The sequence below is a fragment of the Apostichopus japonicus genome, chromosome 6 (genome assembly GCF_037975245.1).
Source record: "Apostichopus japonicus isolate 1M-3 chromosome 6, ASM3797524v1, whole genome shotgun sequence".
Classification (NCBI taxonomy): Eukaryota; Metazoa; Echinodermata; class Holothuroidea; order Aspidochirotida; family Stichopodidae; genus Apostichopus; species Apostichopus japonicus.
Window position 1 is genome coordinate 238,459 of NC_092566.1, and position 27,959 is coordinate 266,417.

Here is a 27,959-nt window from a genome sequence, read left to right on the forward strand (position 1 = left end):
AAAATGTTGACTTGGAAGCCACCCGACGTGAAGTTGTAATCCATAAACACTTGCGGGCTTCTCCAACATTGGTTGTCGTAAAAATAACTGCCTCACGGTCTGTATTTATTTATTCAGCTCCATGGTCGCGTCAGCATAGTAATTAATGCATTCATATAGTCATATAATATACAATAATCCTGTTAGATGGTAGAAGGCTGTATTAGTAGAGAAACCGGTTGTTTCTGCTCGATTTAATTCATTCTCTACGTTAGGTTTCATCACGGAACAATTAACTACTTCCATCTCATAGGACTTTGGAAGCGAGATTATTGCTGAATTGAATATACAATAACGATGGTAAATCAGTGTTCCTTCGATTAGCTTCATCGAACCCACTGTTGGAACTTGAGCTAAATGTTAGTAGCCTAGCCTAGGTATAAGTGACATATTAGTAGCCCATTCAAAGGCCTAGTTCTAAAAATGTTACGCTAATTAGGCCAATTCAGAGACATGAAAATGATCGAATTAAACGAAGTTACATTTCTTGAAAATGAACAATTTATATATTTCCCTTTTCCAACGCACGGAAGCGTACTGTTTTCAGTGTATTTTTTTGGCGTCCCATAGATATCGGACTATCGCGTTAATTTTTCATCTTACACGTGCATACAGCGAGTCGAAAGAATAGTGGTTCGTCCGTTGTTTGCACCGCTAACTGTTTGATCCTGTTAATGTAACTTTGAAGATCAACCCTTCTGCAGCAATTCCACCTGTAGTGACAGTTGTAAGTAAACCAGTATTCATGGTATATAATTTTGCAACTTTGAGTTTACTCAACGAAGTATTCGTGTAACTAGGCCTTGTGTTAGGACAGGACTAGGCTATACCAATGTAGACTAGGCCCTTCAGTTAGCCTAGTCTGTCGAGGCATTGATGTGTCTATCAAAGTATCATTTATGCAGCCTTGTCAGACAACACTCACACTTGTTGTTACTCACACAAGGTCTACGCGGTTTCAAGGAATGTTAAGTGGATTCCGATCACGTTGAACTTAATGCTTGGCACTTCACCACACACCATAAGCAGAAATGGGTACTGATATTCTCCGCATCTAGGTACTTTCCGCTCACAAAAACAGTGCTTTCTGAACACCAAATTTGTCAGCGGAAAACAACTTACCAAACTGATTAGGCACATTGAAATGATTGAGGAGAATGCAGAAGGATAGAATTTGGCTAGAGCAGGGTAGAATTTGGTGTAGAGACTAGATTCTCAGGATAGCCTACATTAGGTTCGGAAGAGGAATGAATGAGTGGTGGTAATAATTAATTTTAGTTTAACAGCTTCACCTTATTTGGCTGTGATTATCAATATGGCGTGGAATATGGGGAAATCAAACTGCCGTATGGAATATTTGGTCTCGCGAAATTTCATCCTTATTACGTGTTCCAACACTTCAATTTGAGATCAGCAACATTGTGCAGTACAAGTATGTCAGCCTCTTTTTCTGGTTGAGTCTGAGCCACAGTCAAGTTGTTTAATTTTTCCACTGGCTACTGACTCCAGCAAAGATTAAGATTAATAATTTGCCCACTGCAACTCCAGCGAAAGAAAGTAGAATACTCACCACAGCGAGCTAACTCTGGCAAAAAGGGAAGTAACCTATAATAAGAATATGATTTCCAACTGCAACTTTGAATCCAGCAAAACATATCAGACTGTTAGAAAGATATGCCATTCTCAAAAGCTTTAAGAACAGCCACCCCTCCCAATTTAAAATCACACACAAAGGAAGGATTGCTGATTGGCTTCTGATGAAACTGTTTTTGATCCTACTTCGTGCTTTACAATTTCCTTTCAAATGTAATGTAATAATAACTGTCTTCTTTTCATCCATAGTTATATTTTTAACCACCCAGATGTCTTGGAGAGGAGGCGGAGGAGGAGGCGGAGGTTTTAGAGGGAGGGGTGGTGGATCCAGAGGTGGTCGTGGTGGTGGATTCAGAGGTGGCCGTGGTGGTGGTGACAGAGGTGGTCGTGGAGGTCGTGGTGGCTTTGGAAGAGGTGGAGGCAGAGGAGGAGGTGGTCGCTTTCAATCTTATGGACCACCGGACTATGTAGTTGGTAAGTGAAAGTAAATGTACTGTAATTGGCTATAAGCCAATTCTCATCAAATATTGTAAACCTATGTTGCAGTACCAGTTAATTCATGCAATTACTATAAGTTTCATGAAAACACAATTGCTCTGCTTTGGAAAGATTGAAGGTCTACTGAAAGATGTATTGTCCCACTCTGTGACTGAAGATAAATGTATATAATGGGAAAAAGTTAAATGATTCCAGTATTGTTGGTTCTTTGATGTCATACCTAGACTTGCTCCAAGTATTTATTGATTCATTGACAGACTCCCCTTAGGATAACAACTTTCTTAGTCACCATACTGCAAATGGTGTGAGAATGTTGATAGTTTTCAGGACAAAATTGTGTTTGACAAAATGAAAATGTACAAATTACTTGTGTTCTTTTCTAGAGGTAGGATCATTCATGCATCCAGCAGAAGATGACTTGGTATGCCACAGTACTAATGAGAAAGTGCCTTACTTCAATGCTCCCATCTTCTTGGAGAACAAAGAGCAGATTGGGAAAATAGATGAGATATTTGGCCATGTGACAGACTTTGTATCCTTAAATGTGAAATAAATGATGGTAACATCTTTCAGTTGATTTATCTTATTTAAATCACTTTTAAAATTTTGTGGCTATGGAAGAAGAGGAAAGAGATAGTAGCAATAATAATTATAAATTATAAGTAGCCAAGTTTCTACATAAAGTTGCAATCAACAATAATTCCTGTAAATCAAAGGGGACTATCCTGCTAATTGATGTGTAATGCCTGTTCAATGCTTGCACAATCATAACATAATTAGAGGTTACCCCAGACCATATTACTGAAGCTACAGCTAGTTACTAGGATACCTAAACATTTAAACATAATGCCCATACTTTACTAACTTCACTGGTAGCCTATAGAGCAGAGAGTTATTTCTAAGGTACTTATTATTATTAACTGTGCCCTTGTTAAGGGTTCTCCTTATATCAAGGAGCTCTTGCATCTCAATCAACCATCTAGACATCGCCATAGTTTAAACAATAATCTTTTGGTCATTCCAAATACTCACCCGTGACCCGGTGGCGATCATTTTCTGTACAAAATTGGTCCTGTTCATTGGCACTCTCTCCCTTTGTGTATTAGAAATTTGACTTCTGTCATAAGCCCAAATTAAAGAATGTTTCTTTTTATTCAGGCTCTTTATTATGTAATAGTGTAATTGTAACTGTTCTTGTAAAGCGCTTTAGATCATTGCCCTTCCAGAATTGTATTAAGCGCTATATAAATGTATTATTATAGTCTCTCATTGCTATGAAAGCCACAAACAGTTCACTATATCAAGTGTCAATAGATCATCTGTTTTAGATTTTCTAACCTTAACTGGAAGCTTCAGTATTTCTCAGTCACGCTTTTGGACAACATGAAAGCCAGTTCCTTTGCCAAAGATCAAAAGGTAAGACACTATATTGTGACAATTTTTTCAATATTAACAAATGACAAACTTATCAAAGTAAATACATCTACATTTAACTAAAGATCTTGGACTAATTATCTTAAATATTTCCATATGTCACAATGACAGTTCTTCATTGATCCTGGTAAGCTGCTACCTCTGGAGAGATTCCTACCTAAACCAGCTGGTGCTCCTCGAGGAGTTGGAAAGAGAGGTGGAAGAGGCAGAGGAGGATTTAGAGGAGGGAGTGGTGGCGGATTCAGAGGTGGCCGTGGTGGTGGTGACAGAGGTGGTCGTGGTGGATACAGAGGAGGGAGTGGTGGATACAGAGGAGGCAGTGGTGGAGGATCACGAGGAGGCTATGGCGGTAGAGGAGGCAGTGGTGGCAGAGGAGGCAGTGGATTCAGAGGAAGAGGAGGAGGAGGTGGTTTCAGGGGAGGTGAGTCTTTCAATGAAATATCTAAACATCTTTAAAATGATAAAGTACTCATGTATAGAAATGTACTATAGGTTAATAAAGTACTGTTTGCCAAAAATGACAGATCACTTTTTGGATAAGGCAAGACAAAGGCAGTCCACTTCTAAGGGATGCTCACTTTCACTGAGGAACCTGCCTCTACATAATTTTATCCATTAAACAAGCATTTCTCTCTCAAATTACCTTGACATTCTTTACACATGTGACCAAATGATTTTATGCTTACGAAGAACTACAAACAGAAGAAAGTTATAAGTTTAAAGATTGTATTATGGATAAGATTCAGATATGAATATTTAATGATTCTACAGAGAATTGTCATGCTCTTTACTCTGTTGAGCAATTTATCTGTCTGCTGCATAAGTGGTGAAACTTTATTTTGCATCTTGATGAGTAATATTCACTCTAGTTAAAAAGGTGCAGTTCATATACTTTTCCAAATTACTGATGTTGCATTTTGAACAGAAGTTAACAATTTGGTCGTTACTGATCAGCATACTTGCATATTGAGGAAAGGTTAGGTTCTTTACTGCTTTTGTCACTTGAAACTGCATCAGGAATGATGAAATAACTACAAGTATCCAAAGGTTTGCAAAAGAGAGAATAAAATATTACATTAAGTTTAATGGGCACAAAGTTCTGCCATGGATAATAAGAATAGTAAATCCCAAGGGAGTAAGTCAAAGATCCTTTAGTGTTTTGCTCTCTCTACTGAGTATACAATTATGTGCAAGTATTACATGGCTTAATGTGAATGACTGAAAGTGACATTAGTTAATTCAAACTTTTATGAATTTGTTAACAGGGATTGGGACAGCCAGCTGCCAGACCATTGTTCAGTGGTGTTCAAATTACCTGTGACAGAACCTCAATTTTACATACATTGTTTTTTTTTTCATATTAGGAGGCGGCGGAGGCCACAAGACTTTCTGAAGTTACTGGTCTCAGAGTGAGTTTCACACAATTCGTACAAATTCTTAGGGTATTTATATGTCAAATACAAAGTATGTTTCTCAAGTTAATTCCAATGAAATTGTATTCAACTTTTCCTTGTAATGCTCTTCACTTTAATGTGACTTTGACTCTTGGTAGATTTTGGTTTCCTTGATGATTAAAGAACAGTCAAAATATAACCATGTATTACCTTAGGCATTGCAGAGTTTTCTGAACATCTACTCAAATTCCACACTATCTGTTTTCACCTACAGTATTACAGTACATGAATCCATCAATAACCCAGGAATGCTGACTATCACCAACATAAGCTGTGTAAAATATTTAGAACTGGAATGGATGGAATATGAAAGCAAGTACTGAGCTTCCTTTGAAAATGTAAAGAATCCATTGTCTGGAAGAGCTTAGGACAAATATGTTAACAAGAAATGCTCATTAACACTTCAGGGACCTAGAGAGAAAGAGAACCAGTCCATTCAGAAATGCAGATGGAGAGGAGAAACAAAACTTTAATGATTCATACAAGATTCATACAAGCAATGAACATCACATGATCATTAAAGTATTGACATTGCTGCTTTGCTCATGAATATGCGACCAAACAGGAACCATGAACAATATATGCCAATGAGGTATTGACAGTTGCCCAGGTCATGAATATGCAGGATGAGTGTCATACAGGATTAATATGGCAATTTATAGAATTAAATGCGCTTTAATTGAGATGGTGAGGCATGCATTCCACATGAAGAAGTAGAAGACGAGTATCATACAATTGTGAACATCATACTAATGATGGTAAGTGAGTAAATGTGGTATTAATTACATGGTAAGGTATGTTTTCCTCATGAATATGCAGAAGATAAGGGTGAAACAATTGTGAACAATTGTGACTTGATGATGGTATGTGATATAATTAAATATGGTACTATTGAGAGAGTGAAGCTTGCCTTCCTCATGAATATGAACCATAGTCACACAGTTCTTTTCTGATGTACATATGTCTAAGTACTTACATACTTGTTTGGGCCTGGAGAGCACTGTCTGTCAGGAATATTGCTGGAAGAACAATTTGTAAAACACCCATCTACCACAAGAGGTGTTTGGATTCTACCTTTTCTTACTGTGTAAAATATGAACATTACCAAAAACAGGAGCAATTTCCGTCTTTTCTTTTAAGCCCAAGGTGTTATACCTGTAGAGGTAACCTCCAGTTAGTCTTGTTAAGAAGCCACCTTGAACAGATTGCATGTGCAGGATCTGTTTCTATGAATAGCTGCACCAGGTGTATTTCCAGTGCATAACTGAATATCAAATACCATAACACAATACGTATATATACATTGTTCAATGCATTAGTGTATTTGCTGTGACAACAAACTAAATAGCAGCTGCCACTTTATGCCAGATCTTTTTGGCTATGATAAGGTGAAGAAATTTCAATTTATGCAAATGTAGGTGGCCATTAAACACATTGTTTTTACTTTGTGAAGAATTATTTGGTTACTGGATGTTAATTGGAAATACATTAACATGGGATTTTATATAAAAATGTTGAAGTGAGCTTACATAGTTACCACATATTTATATTAAAACATCTGCTTAACAGTCCAATGGAAATGCCTTTAATATACACATGGGTGGAATGTTTACAGTATATGTCAGACTTGTATGTATAATTGTACTCATTTCTTTTTACTCTCTTGGATATGAAGCCATACGCCTGGCATTTTGGAAATCTAGTATAGATACTAGTGTGTAACAAGGTAACTTGTACAAGCCTTGCACTAGTCATCATCATATCAAGGGGTATTCTACTTATACTGGTAATACAGGTCTAAATATATATGTGCAGCTCCAAGATGAGGAGAAATGTCAACTTTATCTGAGGTGGACACAGCAGACCTGTTGATGTAAATAGTTTAAATTGAACTAGAAAAGGGAAAACAGTTTTAATTTTGATTTTTGTTCTTCACAGGATAACTTGATTTAACTACTACTTTAAGCATAATTTTTGATGTTTTTATAGCGATAAAAACTGTCACTGCTCAACAAACCAAATACAGAAAATAAACAAGTAATGGGATCAAATTGCTTGAATTGTTTTGTTTGTCGCACTCTCAACCATTTTCTTCAGTGATTAATATTAAGAAATAATATTCCCTGCAATGATAAAGTGACATTTCCATTAGCCTTGGTGATATATCTTAGATCTTCTCCATCAAATAGTCCCAATTAAAATCAGGAACAGAGTTGGAGCTCTGACAATACTAAAGATGGTTACATATATTCCTTCAGTAGCTTGATATTTCCTAACAGTTGCTTCCTTGATGGTTTGTTTGAATTCTAACACCATAGGATTATTTATCCTGCTACCCTGGGCTCTCAACAGACTAGAATTAATGATAGTAGTATCAAACATATTACATTATTTATCCTGCTACCCTGGGCTCTCAACAGACTAAAATTAATGATAGTAGTATCTAACATATTACATTATTTATCCCACTACCCTGGGCTCTCAACAGACTAGAATTAATGATAGTAGTATCAAACGTATAACATTATTTATCCTGCTACCCTGGGCTCTCAACAGACTAGAATTAATGATAGTAGTATCTAACATATTACATTATTTATCCTGCTAGCCCGGGCTCTCAACAGACTAGAATTAATATAGTAGTATCAAACATATTACATTATTTATCCTGCTACCCTGGGCTTTCAACGGACTAGAATTAATGATAGTAGTATCAAACATATTACATTATTTATCCTGCTACCCTGGGCTCTCAACGGACTAGAATTAATGATAGTAGTATCTAACATATTACATTATTTATCCTGCTAAACTGGGCTCTCAACAGACTAGAATTAATGATAGTAGTATCAAACATATTACATTATTTATCCTGCTACCCTGGGCTCTCAACGGACTAGAATTAATATAGTAGTATCAAACATATTACATTATTTATCCTGCTACCCTGGGCTCTCAACGGACTAGAATTAATGATAGTAGTATCTAACATATTACATTATTTATCCTGCTACCCTGGGCTCTCAACGGACTAGAATTAATATAGTAGTATCAAACATATTACATTATTTATCCTGCTACCGTGGGCTCTCAACGGACTAGAATTAATGATAGTAGTATCTAACATATTACATTATTTATCCTGCTACCCTGGGCTCTCAACGGACTAGAATTAATATAGTAGTATCAAACATATTACATTATTTATCCTGCTACCCTGGGCTCTCAACGGACTAGAATTAATGATAGTAGTATCAAACATATTACATTATTTATCCTGCTACCCTGGGCTCTCAACGGACTAGAATTAATATAGTAGTATCAAACATATTACATTATTTATCCTGCTACCCTGGGCTCTCAACGGACTAGAATTAATGATAGTAGTATCCAACATATTACATTATTTATTCTGCTATGCTGGGCTCTCAACAGACTAGAATTAATGATAGTAGTATCTAACATATTACATTATTTATCCTGCTACCCTGGGCTCTCAACGGACTAGAATTAATATAGTAGTATCAAACATATTACATTATTTATCCTGCTACCCTGGGCTCTCAACGGACTAGAATTAATGATAGTAGTATCCAACATATTACATTATTTATCCTGCTACCCTGGGCTCTCAACAGACTAGAATTAATGATAGTAGTATCTAACATATTACATTATTTATCCTGCTACCCTGGGCTCTCAACAGACTAGAATTAATGATAGTAGTATCTAACGTATTACATTATTTATCCCACTGGCGGAGAAACAGGGGGGGTTGGGGGGGTTTTAACCCCCCCACTTTTTGAAGAGGGGGGGTTGGCCCACACAATCAACCCCCCCTAGTTTTTGCCAGTAATGTTCTGTTATAGCCTATGTTATGTGCTCCAAATGGCATAATAAATCAAATTATTAAATTTGAAATTGTTAAAGTCATTTCAACCTTTTACCTGGTAGGCTACATCAACAATTAACGACCGAAAACCGAGTTAGAATTGACCCACACATTATTTCTAGCCCCTTTCCCCCACCTTGCGCATTGGAACTTGTAGCTCATAGCGCTAACTTCACCCCACAACAGACATACACAAAATAACGTTTTGTTGCTGTTGAATAGCTTTGGAACTCTTGTCAACTTCAACGAGGTGAAGGAAGGTAAAGAAAAAGAAGAAAGAGAAAAGGAGAAAAGGATGGAGTAGAAATACGGCAAGAAAACCGGAAGAGAAAGAGGAACAGTGACAAAATTATTCGAATTTGTAAAGCAAACAGCAGATATCACATCCAACTTTTTCAGTAGTGGGGACATGATATACCGTGTCCCCACCAATTTGTCTTGACCAATAGCTGCATTTCAAGTTCCCCTGTATTGAACTTTGGCGCAGTTTGATCCAGCATTGTGCAAATGAAATGCAGCAGTTCTCATTTTATTGTATTTTATCCACAGTTGTTAAATATAGGACGGAAATCGCATTTGCGGCAGTCTATAATTGTTTTCTGGGAGAGGACGCCAGACCCATCGTATACAAAAGTCTACTTGGATTATTTTTCCCCTGATTTTTTTTCTGCAGACGCCCATGCATGTATTTCCCCAAACTAAATTTCTAAGCCATGAGATCTAAAACTTAAGGAGGTTTAGGAGCATCATTAGGTCTGGGAAGTGTTATTTCCGGCGATCTGGGAGGTATATTTGCCCCAAAAAATCGTACGCTACGCGCGAACCCATGGTCGCGCTCCGCTTAGATAGTGTCATAGAACAGACACGCGTCCCCACCATTATCCAAGACTGATCTGCGCCCATGCTCAAAACTGTCGATGTGTGTAGTGTTCGGATTCGGAAATATCTGGTATATTTTTATTTCCTTCAACGAAATTTTTTAGTAGCCGTCTGAATTTTCGAAAATTCCCTAACCAACATTCTTCATCATACTTCATCATACTCGTGCAATTTTGACCCGTCTGTTAGGGTTTGAAGGAAGTTTTTCTATATCGGTTGTCCATAGATGATATTTTGTGCAACATTATGGGTATGTTTTGAAGTGAATTTATTCACGAGAATTGTGAATTTTCAAATTCTGAACAATGGGGCTGACGGATATTGTGGGCCGCGATGAAGAATCACCTACAAAAGCAATGATCCACAGGATATGTGATGAAGTCGAACATGATGTGTGACTGGTGACAATCTTCAAAAAGGTTATAGATGAGAAAAAAAGTATTTGGAAAAAACTTGGTTCTCAGGCAAAAGTGTACATATGGTTGGTCAGTTTCAAGCCCGAGAAGTGCCATTTCCGGTGATCTGGGGGTACCAAAACCAGAAATTTGCTTGTACGCTGCGCGCCAACCTATGGTGGCGCTCCGCTTAGATAGTAATACGCGTCCCCCGGGTTAGAAAATCCTGCATACGCCCCTTGTTAAATGCAGCTTTTCAAGGCCTGGGCAGTGCCATTTACTGCAATTTGGGAGGCAATATTTGCCAAAAATTCTTGTGCACTTCGCGCGGCCAACTTATGGTGGCGCTCCACTTAGATAGTGAGCCAGCAGTTATGACTTTTTATTTCATCAATGGCCTGCAACCCCCCCACTTCTGACAAGAAATCTCCGCCACTGATTTATCCTGCTGGGCTCTCAACGGACTAGAATTAATATAGTAGTATCAAACGTATTACATTACTTATCCTGCTACCCTGGGCTCTCAACGGACTAGAATTAATGATAGTAGTATCAAACGTATTACATTATTTATCCTGCTACCTTGGGCTTCAACAGACTAAAATAATGATATAGTATCTTACATATAACATTCAACAACTGAGAACCAGTATTACAACTGGGTCATTGGGAACCATGCTCCATCATAAAATCCCTAGCGCGAGAAAAAGTTATATGCAGATCAAATTAACATTATATATATGACCTACAGTACTATACTTACTTTAACCAGCATTTCAAATAACTATTTCTCCACGTCTAATTCAGGTACAATTTTTGGGATTAATATTTAACCACTGCCTTCACAATAACAATCAGTAGGAATACACAGACATGATATAAAAAATTTAGATGAAAAAACTTAACGCTTAAAATTAAAGAGATTATAATTCACTATTAAATTCTGATAGAAACAATTAATTTCCATACAATCATATTATTATTTCTTCTATGCACCTTTCCAAGTATTACTATCATGTCATTTTTACAAGCACCATTTCCCTGAAGCACTGTTAAACATCTTCAAATTCACCAATTGTTGGCAAAAACCTTACAACCACTTTCAATCAAGCTAACTTTTTAAGTCACATTTTTCTATATACTTGTTTGTCTGTCATCAATAACGTCACCTTTGTAAGCTTCAAAAGCTCATCATGTTCTTCATCATGCATTCAATTTCAAATCTTCTGGTGACACTTATCTTAGTGGGCACTTCTTTCCAAGGAAGGGAAAGTGAATTTCACATCTTCTGGTGACACTTATTTTAGTGGGCACTTCTTTCCAAGGAAGGGGAAAGAGTCAATTTCAAATAAGCTTTAGCCTCTTTGCTTCATTTGAAGTGTTCCAGAACTGATTTAACCTTGCTGAGCAGAATTGCATTGTCCATCTTCTGCAAAGCTTCCATTTTTATCTTTAAACCAGACTTTTTAAGCTTGGACATTAATTCATCTGGAAAGGAAAAAGAAAACTCATGTTGAGTGAGTGCTAACTTGCTTAGTTTTGATAAGCCTTTCATCACAATACTCGGTATTCCATACAGAGATTAGTATTCTTTCATCTGATAGTAAAATGTAGAGACATGATTACACATATTTGTTTGTCAAAGCATATTTGTGCACAAAAATGACCAGCGTGCAAAATTGCACGAGGGCTCTTGTGAACTATAGAAATGATTTTGTTATGTCTATCAATGGGTTACCAACAGCTCTATATCCATTTGTAGTTTCCAATTATAGATATCCATACAGGAATAGTTTGTCAGCACCTCACTGGTATGTACCTGATAAGTGTACTATACTCCAGATTGTGAAATCTGACTTTAACTACTTCTTAAAATAGAAACCTTTGTGAACAGATATACAACTCTTTAACAAGGCTGATGTCCTAACAATGTTTTGCCAAGTAGGCAGTTGTGGGATTCACCCTGAAGAATATATTTAGTTATTATATATCAACCACTAAACTGTTATATCTAACTGAAGGCACTGATGTTTGCGACACTCTACCAAGGGGGAGAGGGAGGCACTTTTCTGTTTTTTGTGCAATATCTTCATTTTTTTTTTTTTTTGTGTCTTATTTATTGGTTCCCTAGTCTTTTCCTTTCTTTGTGCAATTTTTCGTCTATAGGGCCCCATTGGAAATGACGACGTTCAGTCAGCCTAATGGGTTTAGCTCCTGTTACTCTTTTTGTTCTTTTCTTTTCCGTCCTCTTTGTCTACTTTGTCTTTGTAATAGTTGTATTTTGTATTTTTGTATTTTGAACAATCTGAGTGCGAATAAATCAAATCAAAAAATATAAGTTGACATTGCCTTGTACGTTTTAGCTAAGAGGTCAATACCTGAACACAACAAATCATGCCAATAGCCTCTTAGAAACAAATATTTGACAACCTCTGTTTTGACACATACAAGGACTTCTCAATAGGCAGGGCTTCACTCACAATGCTAGAGACTTGGTCAAGTCAGAATATGACATCATTGACCCTAATCTGCTTCAATGTCTTTATTTATTACAATGTTTATTTTCTGTAATGGAGGTGGGTTTTTCAAATCATTTCTCTCAAATATTGGAGCTCTTAACATGACCAAATGATGACATTGCTTACAATGCCAACCCTATTGAGTCTATGACATCATAGATGAACAAAATGAGAGCTCCCAGACACAACTATTAAACTAGGATATCTCCTAAACGAAGCAAGATTAGATGTTTGGGCGAGTTGCTCATGACAAGCAACTCTGTTATTAACATCAAAGGTGATGGTTGGGATTGTACATGGCTCAATGCAGGTACAGTGATGACCTTTTGGCTTTCTTAACCTGCCTGTTTACAGAAAAGATTGATATTTTTCATACTTACCTGCCATGTAATTTACAAATGAAATAGTGGTAAATGACTTACCAGATTGAGTAAGGAAGCCTATAGGTGACAGCATTGCATTTAGCTTCTACTGTGATTCTTTCACTTTACAGTGGTACATGACTTACCAGATTGAGTAAGGAAGCCTATAAGGGACAGAGCATTGCATTTAGCTTATACTGTGATTCTTTCACTTTACAGTGGTACATGACTTACCAGATTGAGTAAGGAAGCCTATAGGTGACAGCATTGCATTTAGCTTCTACTGTGATTCTTTCACTTTACAGTGGTAAATGACTTACCAGATTGAGTAAGGAAGCCTATAGGTGACAGCATTGCATTTAGCTTCTACTGTGATTCTTTCACTTTACAGTGGTACATGACTTACCAGATTGAGTAAGGAAGCCTATAGGTGACAGCATTGCATTTAGCTTCTACTGTGATTCTTTCACTTTACAGTGGTACATGACTTACCAGATTGAGTAAGGAAGCCTATAAGGGACAGAGCATTGCATTTAGCTTCTACTGTGATTCTTTCACTTTACAGTGGTACATGACTTATCAGATTGAGTAAGGAAGTCTATAGGTGACAGCATTGCATTTAGCTTCTACTGTGATTCTTTCACTTTACAGTGGTACATGACTTACCAGATTGAGTAAGGAAGCCTATAGGTGACAGCATTGCATTTAGCTTCTACTGTGATTCTTTCACTTTACAGTGGTAAATGACTTACCAGATTGAGTAAGGAAGCCTAAAAGGGACAGAGCATTGCATTTAACTTCTACTGCGATTCTTTCACTGTCCAGGATATTACTCAGGACATCAAGTAGATCAGCCTCAATGATTGCTGGAACTGATGGACCTACAAATAATAACACACAAATTTATTTGAACACTTTGTAGACTTAACATTTTAAATGCATACTCTTGTTTACATTTATCGAGCTACTTTCCAATATTTTGACCACAATTTTCTATATTTCTTCTGAAAATGTAAGCAAGCCAGCCAGCATCATGCTTTCACAACATGTTTCATTGACGAGTAGTTCATCAGCGTATTAAGTTATTAGTTAACACTCAATGCTATTGTAAACTTAAAACCAAAAATAGACCCATTCCACAACTAATAAATATTGAAGAAAATGAGAGTTTTGCTTTTACATTTTACCTATTTAAGCCTTCTTGATTCACATTTTTGACTTGCCTCGATTACATTACTATCAAATGTGTTAGAAAAGTGCCATACAAGGACATCTTTGCAATACAGCTTGTGGTGAAACGTCTTTGAAAATAACACAAAACTTTGAACAACAGTGGTCTGTTTTCTGCAATTATTGAAAGAGCAAATTGGCTACAGAAGATTTGCAAGTGACCTCAGAAATACAGATCCTGCACTTACACCATGTTGGCACATAACCCTGAAAGCTGCAGCACAAACTCAATACAGCTGCAGCACACACTTAATAAAGCTGCAGCACACACTCAATAATGCTGCAGCACACACTCAATAAAGCGGCAGCACACACCCAATAAAGCTGCAGCACACACTCAATAAAGCTGCAGCACACACTCAATAATGCCACAGAACACACTCAATAATGCTGCAGCACACACTCAATAAAGCTGCAGCAAACACTCAATAATGCCACAGAACACACTCAATAATGCTACAGCACACACTCAATTATGCTACAGCACACTCAATAAAGCTGCAGCACACACTCAATAATGCTACAGTACACACTCAATAAAGCTGCAGCACACACTCAATAATGCTATAGCACACACTCAATAATGCTACAGCACACACTCAATAAAGCTGCAGCACACACTCAATAAAGCTGCAGCACACACTCAATAATGCCACAGAACACACTCAATAATGCTGCAGCACACACTCAATAAAGCTGCAGCAAACACTCAATAATGCCACAGAACACACTCAATAATGCTATAGCACACACTCAATTATGCTACAGCACACTCAATAAAGCTGCAGCACACACTCAATAATGCTACAGTACACACTCAATAAAGCTGCAGCACACACTCAATAAAGCTGCAGCACACACTCAATAATGCTACAGAACACACTCAATAATGCTATAGCACACACTCAATAATGCTACAGCACACTCAATAAAGCTGCAGCACACACTCAATAAAGCTGCAGCACACACTCAATAATGCTACAGCACACACTTAATAAAGCTGCATCACACACTCAATAAAGCTGCAGCACACACTCAATAAAGCTGCAGCACACACTCAATAATGCTACAGCACACACTCAATAAAGCTGCAGCACACACTCAATAATGCTACAGAACACACTCAATAATGCTACAGAACACACTCAATAATGCTATAGCACACACTCAATAAAGCTGCAGCACACACTCAATAATGCTACAGAACACACTCAATAATGCTACAGAACACACTCAATAATGCTATAGCACACACTCAATAAAGCTGCAGCACACACTCAATAAAGCTGCAGCACACACTCAATAATGCTACAGAACACACTCAATAATGCTACAGAACACACTCAATAATGCTATAGCACACACTCAATAAAGCTGCAGCACACACTCAATAATGCTACAGAACACACTCAATAATGCTATAGCACACACTCAATAATGCTACAGAACACACTCAATAATGCTATAGCACACACTCAATAATGCTACAGCACACTCATATAGTTACCTAGATGTGAGGATGCTAACAAAGTAAGAGCAACCAGGGCTTCATTTTGCATCAGCTCATGTTCAGAGGTTGCCATGGAAACAAGCTTAGCAACCCCTCCATTCTGAAGAATTACATGCATGACATTTGTAGAACCAGAATGTTTGATTAGAGCAGCTAAAAGCCTGTGAAAAAAGATGAAACACTCAAAAGATTCATACATCTGTTTCCTTTACAACAAAATTTTAATAAAATTTAAGTAAAAAGTACTTCACCCAAGTATTTTTCTGACATTCAGTCAGGGGCCCAGGAAATCCTGAGGTGAGAGTCCACTGGGATTTGGGCGTGTACACCCCCACCCTTTAAACCACATACAAAAATGCAAGAGTAGTTACTAGCACAATCTGCACCATGACCTAATAATAGCCATAATTTATATTCTAAATATGACTAAGAATGCACCATTTGGTGTCTAAACTTTAAACTTTTCTGGGAAGAGGCCTGGGTTACATGAGAGTCTGCTTCAACGTCTCCAGGTCCACATCCCCTCTGTTATAAAATCATGCATCCATCACTGGCCCTTCCATAAAGGTTCATAGCCCAACTTAAATCAGTCCGGAGGGATATAATATAATAATTTATAGAATACCAGCTGTATGTGTCAAGTAGGCCTATTCTAAATAAAGCAGAATGATCTATGTTGTTTTCAGACTTGCAAAACACTAACTTTGTGAAAATATTACAGGCATATAAGCAAGTTTACACAAATCGGAAAGACAAACGCTTCGCTGGAGAATTGGTAGAAACAAGAAAACGAAAAGTGGATAGACCTCTATAAGACATTTAGAGTTCTTACCTATTGGCTTCTCCAGCCACACCAGCATGTACCTCACATTCACTCATTTCAACCACTCGGGCTACAAACTCATTATTTTCACCTAGTTGAGTGGACACCTCTCCTGCAAAGAAACAGTTAACACAGAGTAAAAGCTACAGACAGCTGTAATTGTGACAGGTATGAACCAAAGTAAAGAGCACCTCCAGATAAACAGAAATATTCCATGCAAGCTAACACCAACTAATTCTTGTAATAACTTTGTGAACTATTCTCACCTTGTCCATCAATCAGCATTCGTATTGTTCCAAGAAGCTTGAACTGAACAGGGTGCATTTCTGATTCCAAGAGAGGACATATGGTCTCCAGAGTACCAGCCTTCAAAACAGCAGGTTTGTTTACCTCTAGTGAAGTAAAAGAAAGAAAGAAAGAGCTGTTAAATAAAATTATTATGAATACTAACAGCACCACTAAAAGCAGCACCACTAGATGCAGCACCACTCTGTGGCAGAGCGTCCATACAGGTCAGCGGGGGGGGGGATGCCCCCCCCTGACAGACTCAAATGGACTGCTGGCGCCCTTTTTAGCTTTTTACCACTTTGTAATTATTTGCGATTATTGACTTTTTTATTGCGCTCTCATCTACCTATTGACATTTGTCACATTTTGTTGGTGAAATTTTCTGACAGAATGCTCTAACGGCGGTCTTTAATTTATCGGCATTTCCATTGTACAAAACTATTTCCAAGAACTGTACGGGGTTTTCGATATATTTTTAGACGATACGCCACGGGCAGTAGCTGAAATAGTAATAAACACCAAACTTTAAGTCGGCATGCAGTGTACGTTACACGCCGCTCCATGATCAGTGTGTTGATTAGTGCAGTAGGTTATTTGTTAGTTGACAATCGGAACGTGTGTAACGGGATACCATGGGCCTATACTTGTTTCATCTCTGATATCACAAAATGCCTAAAAATAAACCATCTGGATGTGCAAATAGGAAATAGAAAACATGAGCACTCACAAAGATACCACAGGGATTGTGATGAAGCGCATGTACTTTCAACACCCATACAAAATTCCGAGTTGTCACAAATGGCGATGACACCTATTTATTCTTCGTTTATCTGCAAATTAGCAAGACCCGGAAAGGGTCATTACCGGCGATCTAGGGAGTATCTTTACTCAAATAATTACTGTATGCTCTGCGCCAACCTGTGGTGGCGCTTCGCTTCGATAGTGTCGAAAGCGCCCCTACAGACCATTCTCGCCCCCCCTGACTAATACCCTAGCTCCGCCACTGGCACCACTGGTAGCATTATGAACACTAACAGCAACACTATAAGCAGCACCACTAGAAGCAGCACTGCTGGTAGCATTAGGAAACACTAACAACACCACTAGAAGCAGCGCCACTAGAAGCAGTAACACTAGTAGCATTATGAACACTAACAGCACCATTAGAAGCAGTACCACTAGCAGCAGTAACACTAGTAGCATTATGAACACTAACAGCACCATTAGAAGCAGCGCCACTAGAAGCAGTAACACTAGTAGCATTATGAACACTAACAGCACCACTAGAAGCAGCACCACTAGAAGCAGTAACACTAGTAGCATTATGAACACTAACAGCACCATTAGAAGCAGTAACACTAGTAGCATTATGAACACTAACAGCACCATTAGAAGCAGCACCACTAGAAGCAGTAACACTAGTAGCATTATGAACGCTAACAGCACCACTAGAAGCAGTAACACTAGTAGCATTATGAACACTAACAGCACCACTAGAAGCAGTAACACTTGAAGCAGTAACACTAGTAGCATTATGAACACTAACAGCACCATTAGAAGCAGCGCCACTAGAAGCAGTAACACTAGTAGCATTATGAACACTAACAGCACCACTAGAAGCAGCACCACTAGTAGCATTATGAACACTAACAGCACCACTAGAAGCGGCACCACTAGAAGCAGTAACACTAGTAGCATTATGAACACTAACAGCACCACTAGAAGCGGCACCACTAGAAGCAGTAACACTAGTAGCATTATGAACACTAACAGCACCACTAGAAGCGGCACCACTAGAAGCAGTAACACTAGTAGCATTATGAACACTAACAGCACCACTAGAAGCGGCACCACTAGAAGCAGTAACACTAGTAGCATTATGAACACTAACAGCACCAATAGAAGCGGCACCACTAGAAGCAGTAACACTAGTAGCATTATGAACACTAACAGCACCACTAGAAGCGGCACCACTAGAAGCAGTAACACTAGTAGCATTATGAACACTAACAGCACCACTAGAAGCGGCACCACTAGAAGCAGTAACACTAGTAGCATTATGAACACTAACAGCACCACTAGAAGCGGCACCACTAGAAGCAGTAACACTAGTAGCATTATGAACACTAACAGCACCACTAGAAGCGGCACCACTAGAAGCAGTAACACTAGTAGCATTATGAACACTAACAGCACCACTAGAAGCAGTACCACTAGAAGCAGCAACACAAGAAACAGCACTACCAAAAGCAGCACCACTAGAAGTAGAACCACTAGAAGCAGTAACACTAGTAGCATTATGAACACTAACAGCACCACTAGAAGCGGCACCACTAGAAGCAGTAACACTAGTAGCATTATGAACACTAACAGCACCACTATAAGCGGCACCACTAGAAGCAGTAACACTAGTAGCATTATGAACACTAACAGCACCACTAGAAGCAGCACCACTAGAAGCAGTAACACTAGTAGCATTATGAACACTAATAGCACCACTAGAAGCAGCACCACTAGAAGCAGTAACACTAGTAGCATTATGAACACTAACAGCACCACTAGAAGCAGCACCACTAGAAGCAGTTACACTAGTAGCATTATGAACACTAACAGCACCACTAGAAGCAGCACCACTACAATAACAGCAGTATTATACTTACTTGGAATGGAGAGATTTCTCAAAGCACTCAATACTGCATGGCCCAGCTTCAAATCTAGTTCCTGGTTCTGATTCTTTAAAAGATCCAACAAAGGTTGAATCACTCCAAGCTCCACCAACCTGCTACAATGATCATCTGAGAAGACAAACATGAAACAGTTAATTAATGTCTGCAATTCTTCATGCTATTTGATTTGAAATATTTTTGCTCATTCATGACCAATAAACTTCAGGAGTTTACTTTCATTTGAAACAAATCATCCAACTTTTAACTATCAAGCTATTTCATGAAAGAGTTATTTTAGATAGAACAATGAAGACACCAAGCTTTATTGTTCTTCATAGGGCTTTAGTGTTTGGTCTGGTTCATCCTTGTGTCATCCATCCTAATGACATGAGCTCTATCAACAGAAGTGAGGCTTTAAACTATATTTCTATAATTTCACAAAATAAAACTTACATGATGAAAACCTCAACATCAGTCATAAATGGTGAACATTTTTTTCTTTCTCAGAGCTATCAGTTTAGACAATAGCAGAATAAGTCCATGTCTGAAATTAACCCATGTATCTGTGCCAGGGATAATATGACATTAACCCATGTATTTATGCCAGGGATAATATGACATTAACGTATCTATGCCAGGGATAATATGACATTAACGTATCTATGCCAGGGATAATATGACATTAATCCATGTATCTATGCCAGGGATAATATGACATTAACCCATGTATCTATGCCAGGGATAATATGACATTAATCCATGTATCTATGCCAGAGATAATATGACATTAACCCATGTATCTATGCCAGAGATAATATGACATTAACCCATGTATCTATGCCAGGGATAATATGACATTAACCCATGTATCTATGCCAGAGATAATATGACATTAACCCATGTATCTATGCCAGAGATAATATGACATTAACCCATGTATCTATGCCAGAGATAATATGACATTAACCCATGTATCTATGTCAGAGATACTATGACATTAACCCATGTATCTATGCCAGGGATAATATGACATTAACGTATCTATGCCAGGGATAATATGACATTAACCCATGTATCTATGCCAGAGATAATATGACATTAACCCATGTATCTATGTCAGAGATACTATGACATTAACCCATGTATCTATGCCAGGGATAATATGACATTAACCCATGTATCTATGTCAGGGATAATATGACATTAACCCATGTATCTATGCCAGGGATAATATGACATTAACCCATGTATCTATGCCAGAGATAATATGACATTAACCCATGTATCTATGCCAGAGATAATATGACATTAACCCATGTATCTATGCCAGGGATAATATGACATTAACCCATGTATCTATGCCAGAGATAATATGACATTAACCCATGTATCTATGCCAGAGATAATATGACATTAACCCATGTATCTATGCCAGGGATAATATGACATTAACCCATGTATCTATGCCAGGGATAATATGACATTAACGTATCTATGCCAGGGATAATATGACATTAACCCATGTATCTATGCCAGAGATAATATGACATTAACCCATGTATCTATGTCAGAGATACTATGACATTAACCCATGTATCTATGCCAGGGATAATATGACATTAACCCATGTATCTATGTCAGGGATAATATGACATTAACCCATGTATCTATGCCAGGGATAATATGACATTAACCCATGTATCTATGCCAGAGATAATATGACATTAACCCATGTATCTATGCCAGGGATAATATGACATTAACCCATGTATCTATGCCAGAGATAATATGACATTAACCCATGTATCTATGCCAGGGATAATATGACATTAACCCATGTATCTATGCCAGAGATAATATGACATTAACCCATGTATCTATGTCAGAGATACTATGACATTAACCCATGTATCTATGCCAGGGATAATATGACATTAACGTATCTATGCCAGGGATAATATGACATTAACCCATGTATCTATGCCAGAGATAATATGACATTAACCCATGTATCTATGTCAGAGATACTATGACATTAACCCATGTATCTATGCCAGGGATAATATGACATTAACCCATGTATCTATGTCAGGGATAATATGACATTAACCCATGTATCTATGCCAGGGATAATATGACATTAACCCATGTATCTATGCCAGAGATAATATGACATTAACCCATGTATCTATGCCAGGGATAATATGACATTAACCCATGTATCTATGCCAGAGATAATATGACATTAACCCATGTATCTATGCCAGGGATAATATGACATTAACCCATGTATCTATGCCAGAGATAATATGACATTAACCCATGTATCTATGCCAGAGATAATATGACATTAACCCATGTATCTATGCCAGGGATAATATGACATTAACCCATGTATCTATGCCAGGGATAATATGACATTAATCCATGTATCTATGCCAGAGATAATATGACATTAACCCATGTATCTATGCCAGAGATAATATGACATTAACCCATGTATCTATGCCAGGGATAATATGACATTAACACATGTATCTATGCCAGGGATAATATGACATTAACGTATCTATGCCAGGGATAATATGACATTAACCCATGTATCTATGCCAGAGATAATATGACATTAACCCATGTATCTATGTCAGAGATACTATGACATTAACCCATGTATCTATGCCAGGGATAATATGACATTAACCCATGTATCTATGTCAGGGATAATATGACATTAACCCATGTATCTATGCCAGGGATAATATGACATTAACCCATGTATCTATGCCAGGGATAATATGACATTAACCCATGTATCTATGCCAGAAATAATATGACATTAACCCATGTATCTATGCCAGGGATAATATGACATTAACGTATCTATGCCTGGGATAATATGACATTAACCCATGTATCTATGCCAGAAATAATATGACATTAACCCATGTATCTATGCCAGGGATAATATGACATTAACCCATGTATCTATGTCAGAGATAATATGACATTAACCCATGTATCTATGCCAGAGATAATATGACATTAACCCATGTATCTATGCCTGGGATAATATGACATTAACCCATGTATCTATGCCAGACATAATATCTATGTCTGCTCCATACGTAAGGAAAACAAAGATATATAATGAGTTCTTACCACTCCTAGCAAAGTTACCCAACGCTAATGAAGCAGATATTTGATACATCTCACTTCCGGATTTGATCCATTCAGACATAATCCTCTTAAAAAGCTGACTCTCACCATTTTGGAATAAAAATTTCATACTTTCGTCTGTAGTAATAAACAAAGGAAAACAGTTGATCAGAACAAAATCATAATTATTAGAATTAATTTACACATGTTTAGTAAAAATACAATGATACATTTAAAAGTAAAGCCAAGAATTATTGGCTTAAGGCTGCTAATGCAGGTCTAATATTTCTTATTGTAGAATCCATAGGGCATCTAACACATGGCCATGGAAAAGGAAGAAATGCTGTACTTGCTGGAGCATGTACATGTATATAAATGAATGACCAAACCTTACTCTTGAGAAAAAATAGTTGCAGAACAATAATGTTTATTTGTAGAAGTTTAAGCAACCAGTTTATCTGGGTTGATATGTTGCCTAAAGAATCCAAGCAAAACAATCAAACTAGGGAACAATTAAAAATGCAAGTAGGCTTCAGTAAAGAGAAACACATCACTGTTAGTATGACTTGTTTGGTTAATTTTGCTGAGGACTTCAACGGCTGTACAAGTCAAGAATGCGTCCATTGCTATCTGCCAAGATCAGCGTCTAAGAAGTTACTTAAATGATATGTTATAGCGTAATAACGACCAGCACAGCCGCTACACTATAGTCTTTGCATATTACAAGTATAGCAAATATACATACCTCCAGTTAACAATAACACTATGATGTCTGTAGCAACTTTACTTGCATCAAATTCTTGGTCAAAGCTAGCCTGTGGTTGGCTTGGCTTGGCAAACTTGTCAGCAATATTCAATAATGACTCCACCAAATTCATCTGTGCAAATTCCAACTTCATTTTATCTAATGCAAAGAGAAGCCAAATGCTGGATAAGTTGACTTGTTGTTTGATGATATTTTCATCATCTCATGAGCTACAGAAGGAACATTATAAAGTAAAAGGTTGGGAAAGTAACAACCATTTTTTAAATATCAGCCATTATGATGAGGAAATGAGAATATGTGCTAAGTAAGTCTGCAGGTTTAATATATCAAACTTCTAACAATCTCGTCTGATGATAATTCTTTACATGTGTTGCCTGCTGATTGCTCTCATTATCCATGCATGAGGCCCATTACAAGTTTCTTATTAAGCAAAGTCACCCAAGATGGAGCCTGGGCATGAACACCAAAAAGCTTGATCCCTCTGAACCACACTAGCCTGGGCACAAACACCTAAAAGCTTGATCCCTCTGAACCCCACTAGCCTGGGCACAAACACCTAAAAGCTTGATCCCTATGAACCCCAATAGCCTGGGCACGAACACCTAAAAGCTTGATCCCTCTGAACCCCACTAGCCTGGGCACGAACACCTAAAAGCTTGATCCCTCTGAACCCCACTAGCCTGGGCACGAACACCTAAAAGCTTGATCCCTCTGAACCCCACTAGCCTGGGCACAAACACCTCAAAGCTTGATCCTTCTGAACCCCACTATGCTGGGCACGAACACCTAAAAGCTTGATCCCTCTGAACCCCACTAGCCTGGGCATGAACACCTAAAAGCTTGATCCCTCTGAACCCCACTAGCCTGGGCATGAACACCTAAAAGCTTGATCCCTCTGAACCCCACTAGCCTGGGCACGAACACCTAAAAGCTTGATCCCTCTGAACCCCACTAGCCTGGGCACGAACACCTAAAAGCTTGATCCCTCTGAACCCCACTAGCCTGGGCATGACCACCTAAAAGCTTGATCCCTCTGAACCCCTATAGCCTGGGCATGAACACCTAAAAGCTTGATCCCTCTGAACCCCACTAGCCTGGGCACGAACACCTAAAAGCTTGATCCCTCTGAACCCCATTAGCCTTGGCATGACCACCTAAAAGCTTGATCCCTCTGAACCCCACTAGCCTGGGCACAAACACCTAAAAGCTTGATCCCTATGAACCCCACTAGCCTGGGCACAAACACCTAAAAGCTTGATCCCTCTGAACCCCACTAGGCTGGGCATGACCACCTAAAAGCTTGATCCCTATGAACCCCAATAGCCTGGGCATGAACACCTAAAAGCTTGATCCCTCTGAACCCCACTAGCCTGGGCACAAACACCTAAAAGCTTGATCCCTCTGAACCCCACTAGCCTGGGCATGACCACCTAAAAGCTTGATCCCTATGAACCCCAATAGCCTGGGCATGACCACCTAAAAGCTTGATCCCTATGAACCCCAATAGCCTGGGCATGACCACCTAAAAGCTTGATCCCTATGAACCCCACTAGCCTTGGCATGAACACCTAAAAGCTTGATCCCTCTGAACCCCACTAGCCTTGGCATGACCACCTAAAAGCTTGACCCCTCTGAACCCCAATAGCCTGGGCACAAACACCTAAAAGCTTGATCCCTATGAACCCCAATAGCCTGGGCATGAACACCTAAAAGCTTGATCCCTCTGAACCCCACTAGCCTGGGCATGACCACCTAAAAGCTTGATCCCTCTGAACCCCACTAGCCTGGGCACGAACACCTAAAAGCTTGATCCCTCTGAACCCCATTAGCCTTGGCATGACCACCTAAAAGCTTGATCCCTCCGAACCCCACTAGCCTGGGCACAAACACCTAAAAGCTTGATCCCTATGAACCCCACTAGCCTGGGCACGAACACCTAAAAGCTTGATCCCTCTGAACCCCACTAGGCTGGGCATGACCACCTAAAGCTTGATCCCTATGAACCCCAATAGCCTGGGCATGAACACCTAAAAGCTTGATCCCTCTGAACCCCACTAGCCTGGGCACAAACACCTAAAAGCTTGATCCCTCTGAACCCCACTAGCCTGGGCATGACCACCTAAAAGCTTGATCCTTCTGAACCCCACTGACCTTGCATTATGTAACTGTGTCATCATGATAGTATAATGTCAAGTATCAAAGTCAAGTATCAAAAGTCACTTTGAAGTGAATCTGGATACTACAGATGATCAAGTTAAAGTTTGGTGAAGGATATACTGTGTATCATGCATCTGAAAAAACAGATACCAATGGCATAGCCAGCAATAAAACATGAGGGGTCCTCACCATCTCCCCCCAGCCCCCCCCCCTCAATCTCCCTCAGCCTACAGTATTACGATGTAACCCACATCTTTCCTTTCAGGTAATGGCCAACAAAAAGGGAAAAAAACTTTTACACAAGCATATTCAATATTGCATTGATTAGAAGGAATAGGAGGCTTATGGGTTCCTATCTCTCTGGGCCTTCGAGCAGTACCCAATTGGCACTGGAGTCTTATGGGTTCCTATCTCTCTGGGCCTTCAAGCAGTACCCAATTGGAATTGGAGGCATATGGGCTCCTATCTCTCTGGGCCTTTGGGCAGTAACCAATTGGAATTGGATGCTTATGGGCTCTTATCTCTCTGGGCCTTCGGGCAGTACCCAATTGGAACTGGAGTCTTATGGGTTCCTATCTCTCTTGACCTTTGGGCAGTAACCAATTGGAATTGGATGCTTATGGGCTCTTATCTCTCTGGGCCTTCTGGCAGTACCCAATTGAAATTGGAGGTTTATGGGCTCCTATCTCTCTGGGCCTTCGAGCAGTACCCAATTGGAATTGGAGGTTTATGGGCTCCTATCTCTCTTGGCCTTTGGGCAGTACCCAATTGCCAGACTGGTCAGTCTGTCTCTCTTCTACCTTAGTGGATGATTTATGTGTGCAGACATGTTGAATAGACTTTAACAAAACCATTCCGTCCTCCTCTAAGAATTAGAGGACTATCTCTCTACAAACATGGCTATTCTTCAATAGCTTTTACTACCAGCCTTTTTGGTCCTTCTGGAAAATTACTTCCAAACAGAGACCTACCCTTGACTCAAGATGATATTGTCAAAGGTATACTTTGTTTTATATTCCAAACACAACACTACAACTCCACCATAACTGCCCTAACCCTACTTTGTTCTTACCATTCTCTGCCAAAGATGCAACTGTTTCCAGGAGAGACTCCAGTTGGTCTTCCTCATTAGCTAATTTAAGGGCCTCTATTAAAAGTTCTGACATTCCAGTGCCAACAAAGAATGCTTTATTCTTTTCAAAATCTGCTAAATTTCCTAAAACCATTATAACTTTTCCACAAAGCACCAAGTTTTCTTTATTTTCCTTGGAAATATTAAGAAAAACTTCTATTGCACCAGAAGAAATGGCCTTGGTCTGTAAGTTTTCTGTGGAGAAAAACAAACAGCAAAATCATGAAAAATAATGCCCATGTATAACTAATTATCACTGACCTAGATTTTAAACCAAAATGAATGTTAATTAGATTATATTTCATAGCATTTTTCTTGTAGGTATGAACCACATGGAAATGCTCTTTGGAAGAAATATTATTTGTGTCTTCATTAATTAAAATGAATAAAAAGTCTAGAGAATCTGATAAAAGCATATAACAACATTGTCCTTAATTACAAAAAGTGTATGTTTGTACCCCTACTGTATGTAGCACAATGTCAATATTTGTCCAGTAGGTGGTAAAATGCAGCTACATTACACAATGTGCCTACTTGCAGTGCAGAAAGTATATTATAGCCCTATGTAGCACAATGTCAATATTTGTCCAGTAGGTGGTAAAACGTAATCCTACATTACACAATGTGCCTACTTGCAGTGCTGAAAGTATATTATAGCCCTATGTAGCACAATGTCAATATTTGTCCAGTAGGTGGTAAAGTGCAGCTACATTACACAATGTACCTACTTGCAGTGCAAAAAGTATATTATAGCCCTATGTAGCACAATGTCAATATTTGTCCAGTAGGTGGTAAAACGTAATCCTACATTACACAATGTGCCTACTTGCAGTGCAGAAGGTATATTATAGCCCTATGTAGCACAATGTCAATATTTGTCCAGTAGGTGGTAAAACGTAATCCTACATTACACAATGTACCTACTTGCAGTGCAGAAAGTATATTATAGCCCTATGTAGCACAATGTCAATATTTGTCCAGTAGGTGGTAAAACGTAATCCTACATTACACAATGTACCTACTTGCAGTGCAGAAAGTATATTATAGCCCTATGTAGCACAATGTCAATATTTGTCCAGTAGGTGGTAAAACGTAATCCTACATTACACAGTGTGCTTACTTGCAGTGCAGAATGTATATTACATTTGCCAGTCCATATTTGGAAG

At 38.6% G+C, this 27,959-nt stretch overlaps 2 protein-coding genes across 4 annotated transcripts in view; one reads left to right on the forward strand and one right to left on the reverse strand.

Moving 5' to 3' along the window:
* Window positions 1-611: 611 nt before the first annotated feature.
* Window positions 612-7,069, forward strand: LOC139968576 (uncharacterized). Its single transcript, XM_071972675.1, has 7 exons — window positions 612-766; window positions 1,882-2,106; window positions 2,514-2,662; window positions 3,487-3,546; window positions 3,676-3,985; window positions 4,929-4,973; window positions 5,233-7,069. Exons 2-6 carry the CDS (start codon window positions 1,902-1,904, stop codon window positions 4,955-4,957), a joined length of 753 nt encoding a protein of 250 aa, XP_071828776.1. The 5' UTR covers window positions 612-766; window positions 1,882-1,901; the 3' UTR covers window positions 4,958-4,973; window positions 5,233-7,069.
* Window positions 7,070-10,841: 3,772 nt separating this feature from the next.
* The window catches only part of LOC139968566 (rap1 GTPase-GDP dissociation stimulator 1-like), a 37,781-nt gene continuing 20,663 nt past the window's right edge, over window positions 10,842-27,959 (reverse strand). For all 3 annotated transcript variants that reach the window (XM_071972656.1, XM_071972655.1, XM_071972657.1), the window contains 9 exons: window positions 26,734-26,988; window positions 23,484-23,642; window positions 22,742-22,876; window positions 19,577-19,711; window positions 16,895-17,020; window positions 16,638-16,740; window positions 15,803-15,966; window positions 13,818-13,946; window positions 10,842-11,672 (listed from right to left, as the gene is read on the reverse strand). In XM_071972656.1, the coding sequence (XP_071828757.1) occupies window positions 11,554-11,672; window positions 13,818-13,946; window positions 15,803-15,966; window positions 16,638-16,740; window positions 16,895-17,020; window positions 19,577-19,711; window positions 22,742-22,876; window positions 23,484-23,642; window positions 26,734-26,988 (1,325 nt within the window). In that variant the 3' untranslated portion in view covers window positions 10,842-11,553. The remainder of the gene's footprint in view (window positions 11,673-13,817; window positions 13,947-15,802; window positions 15,967-16,637; window positions 16,741-16,894; window positions 17,021-19,576; window positions 19,712-22,741; window positions 22,877-23,483; window positions 23,643-26,733; window positions 26,989-27,959) is intronic.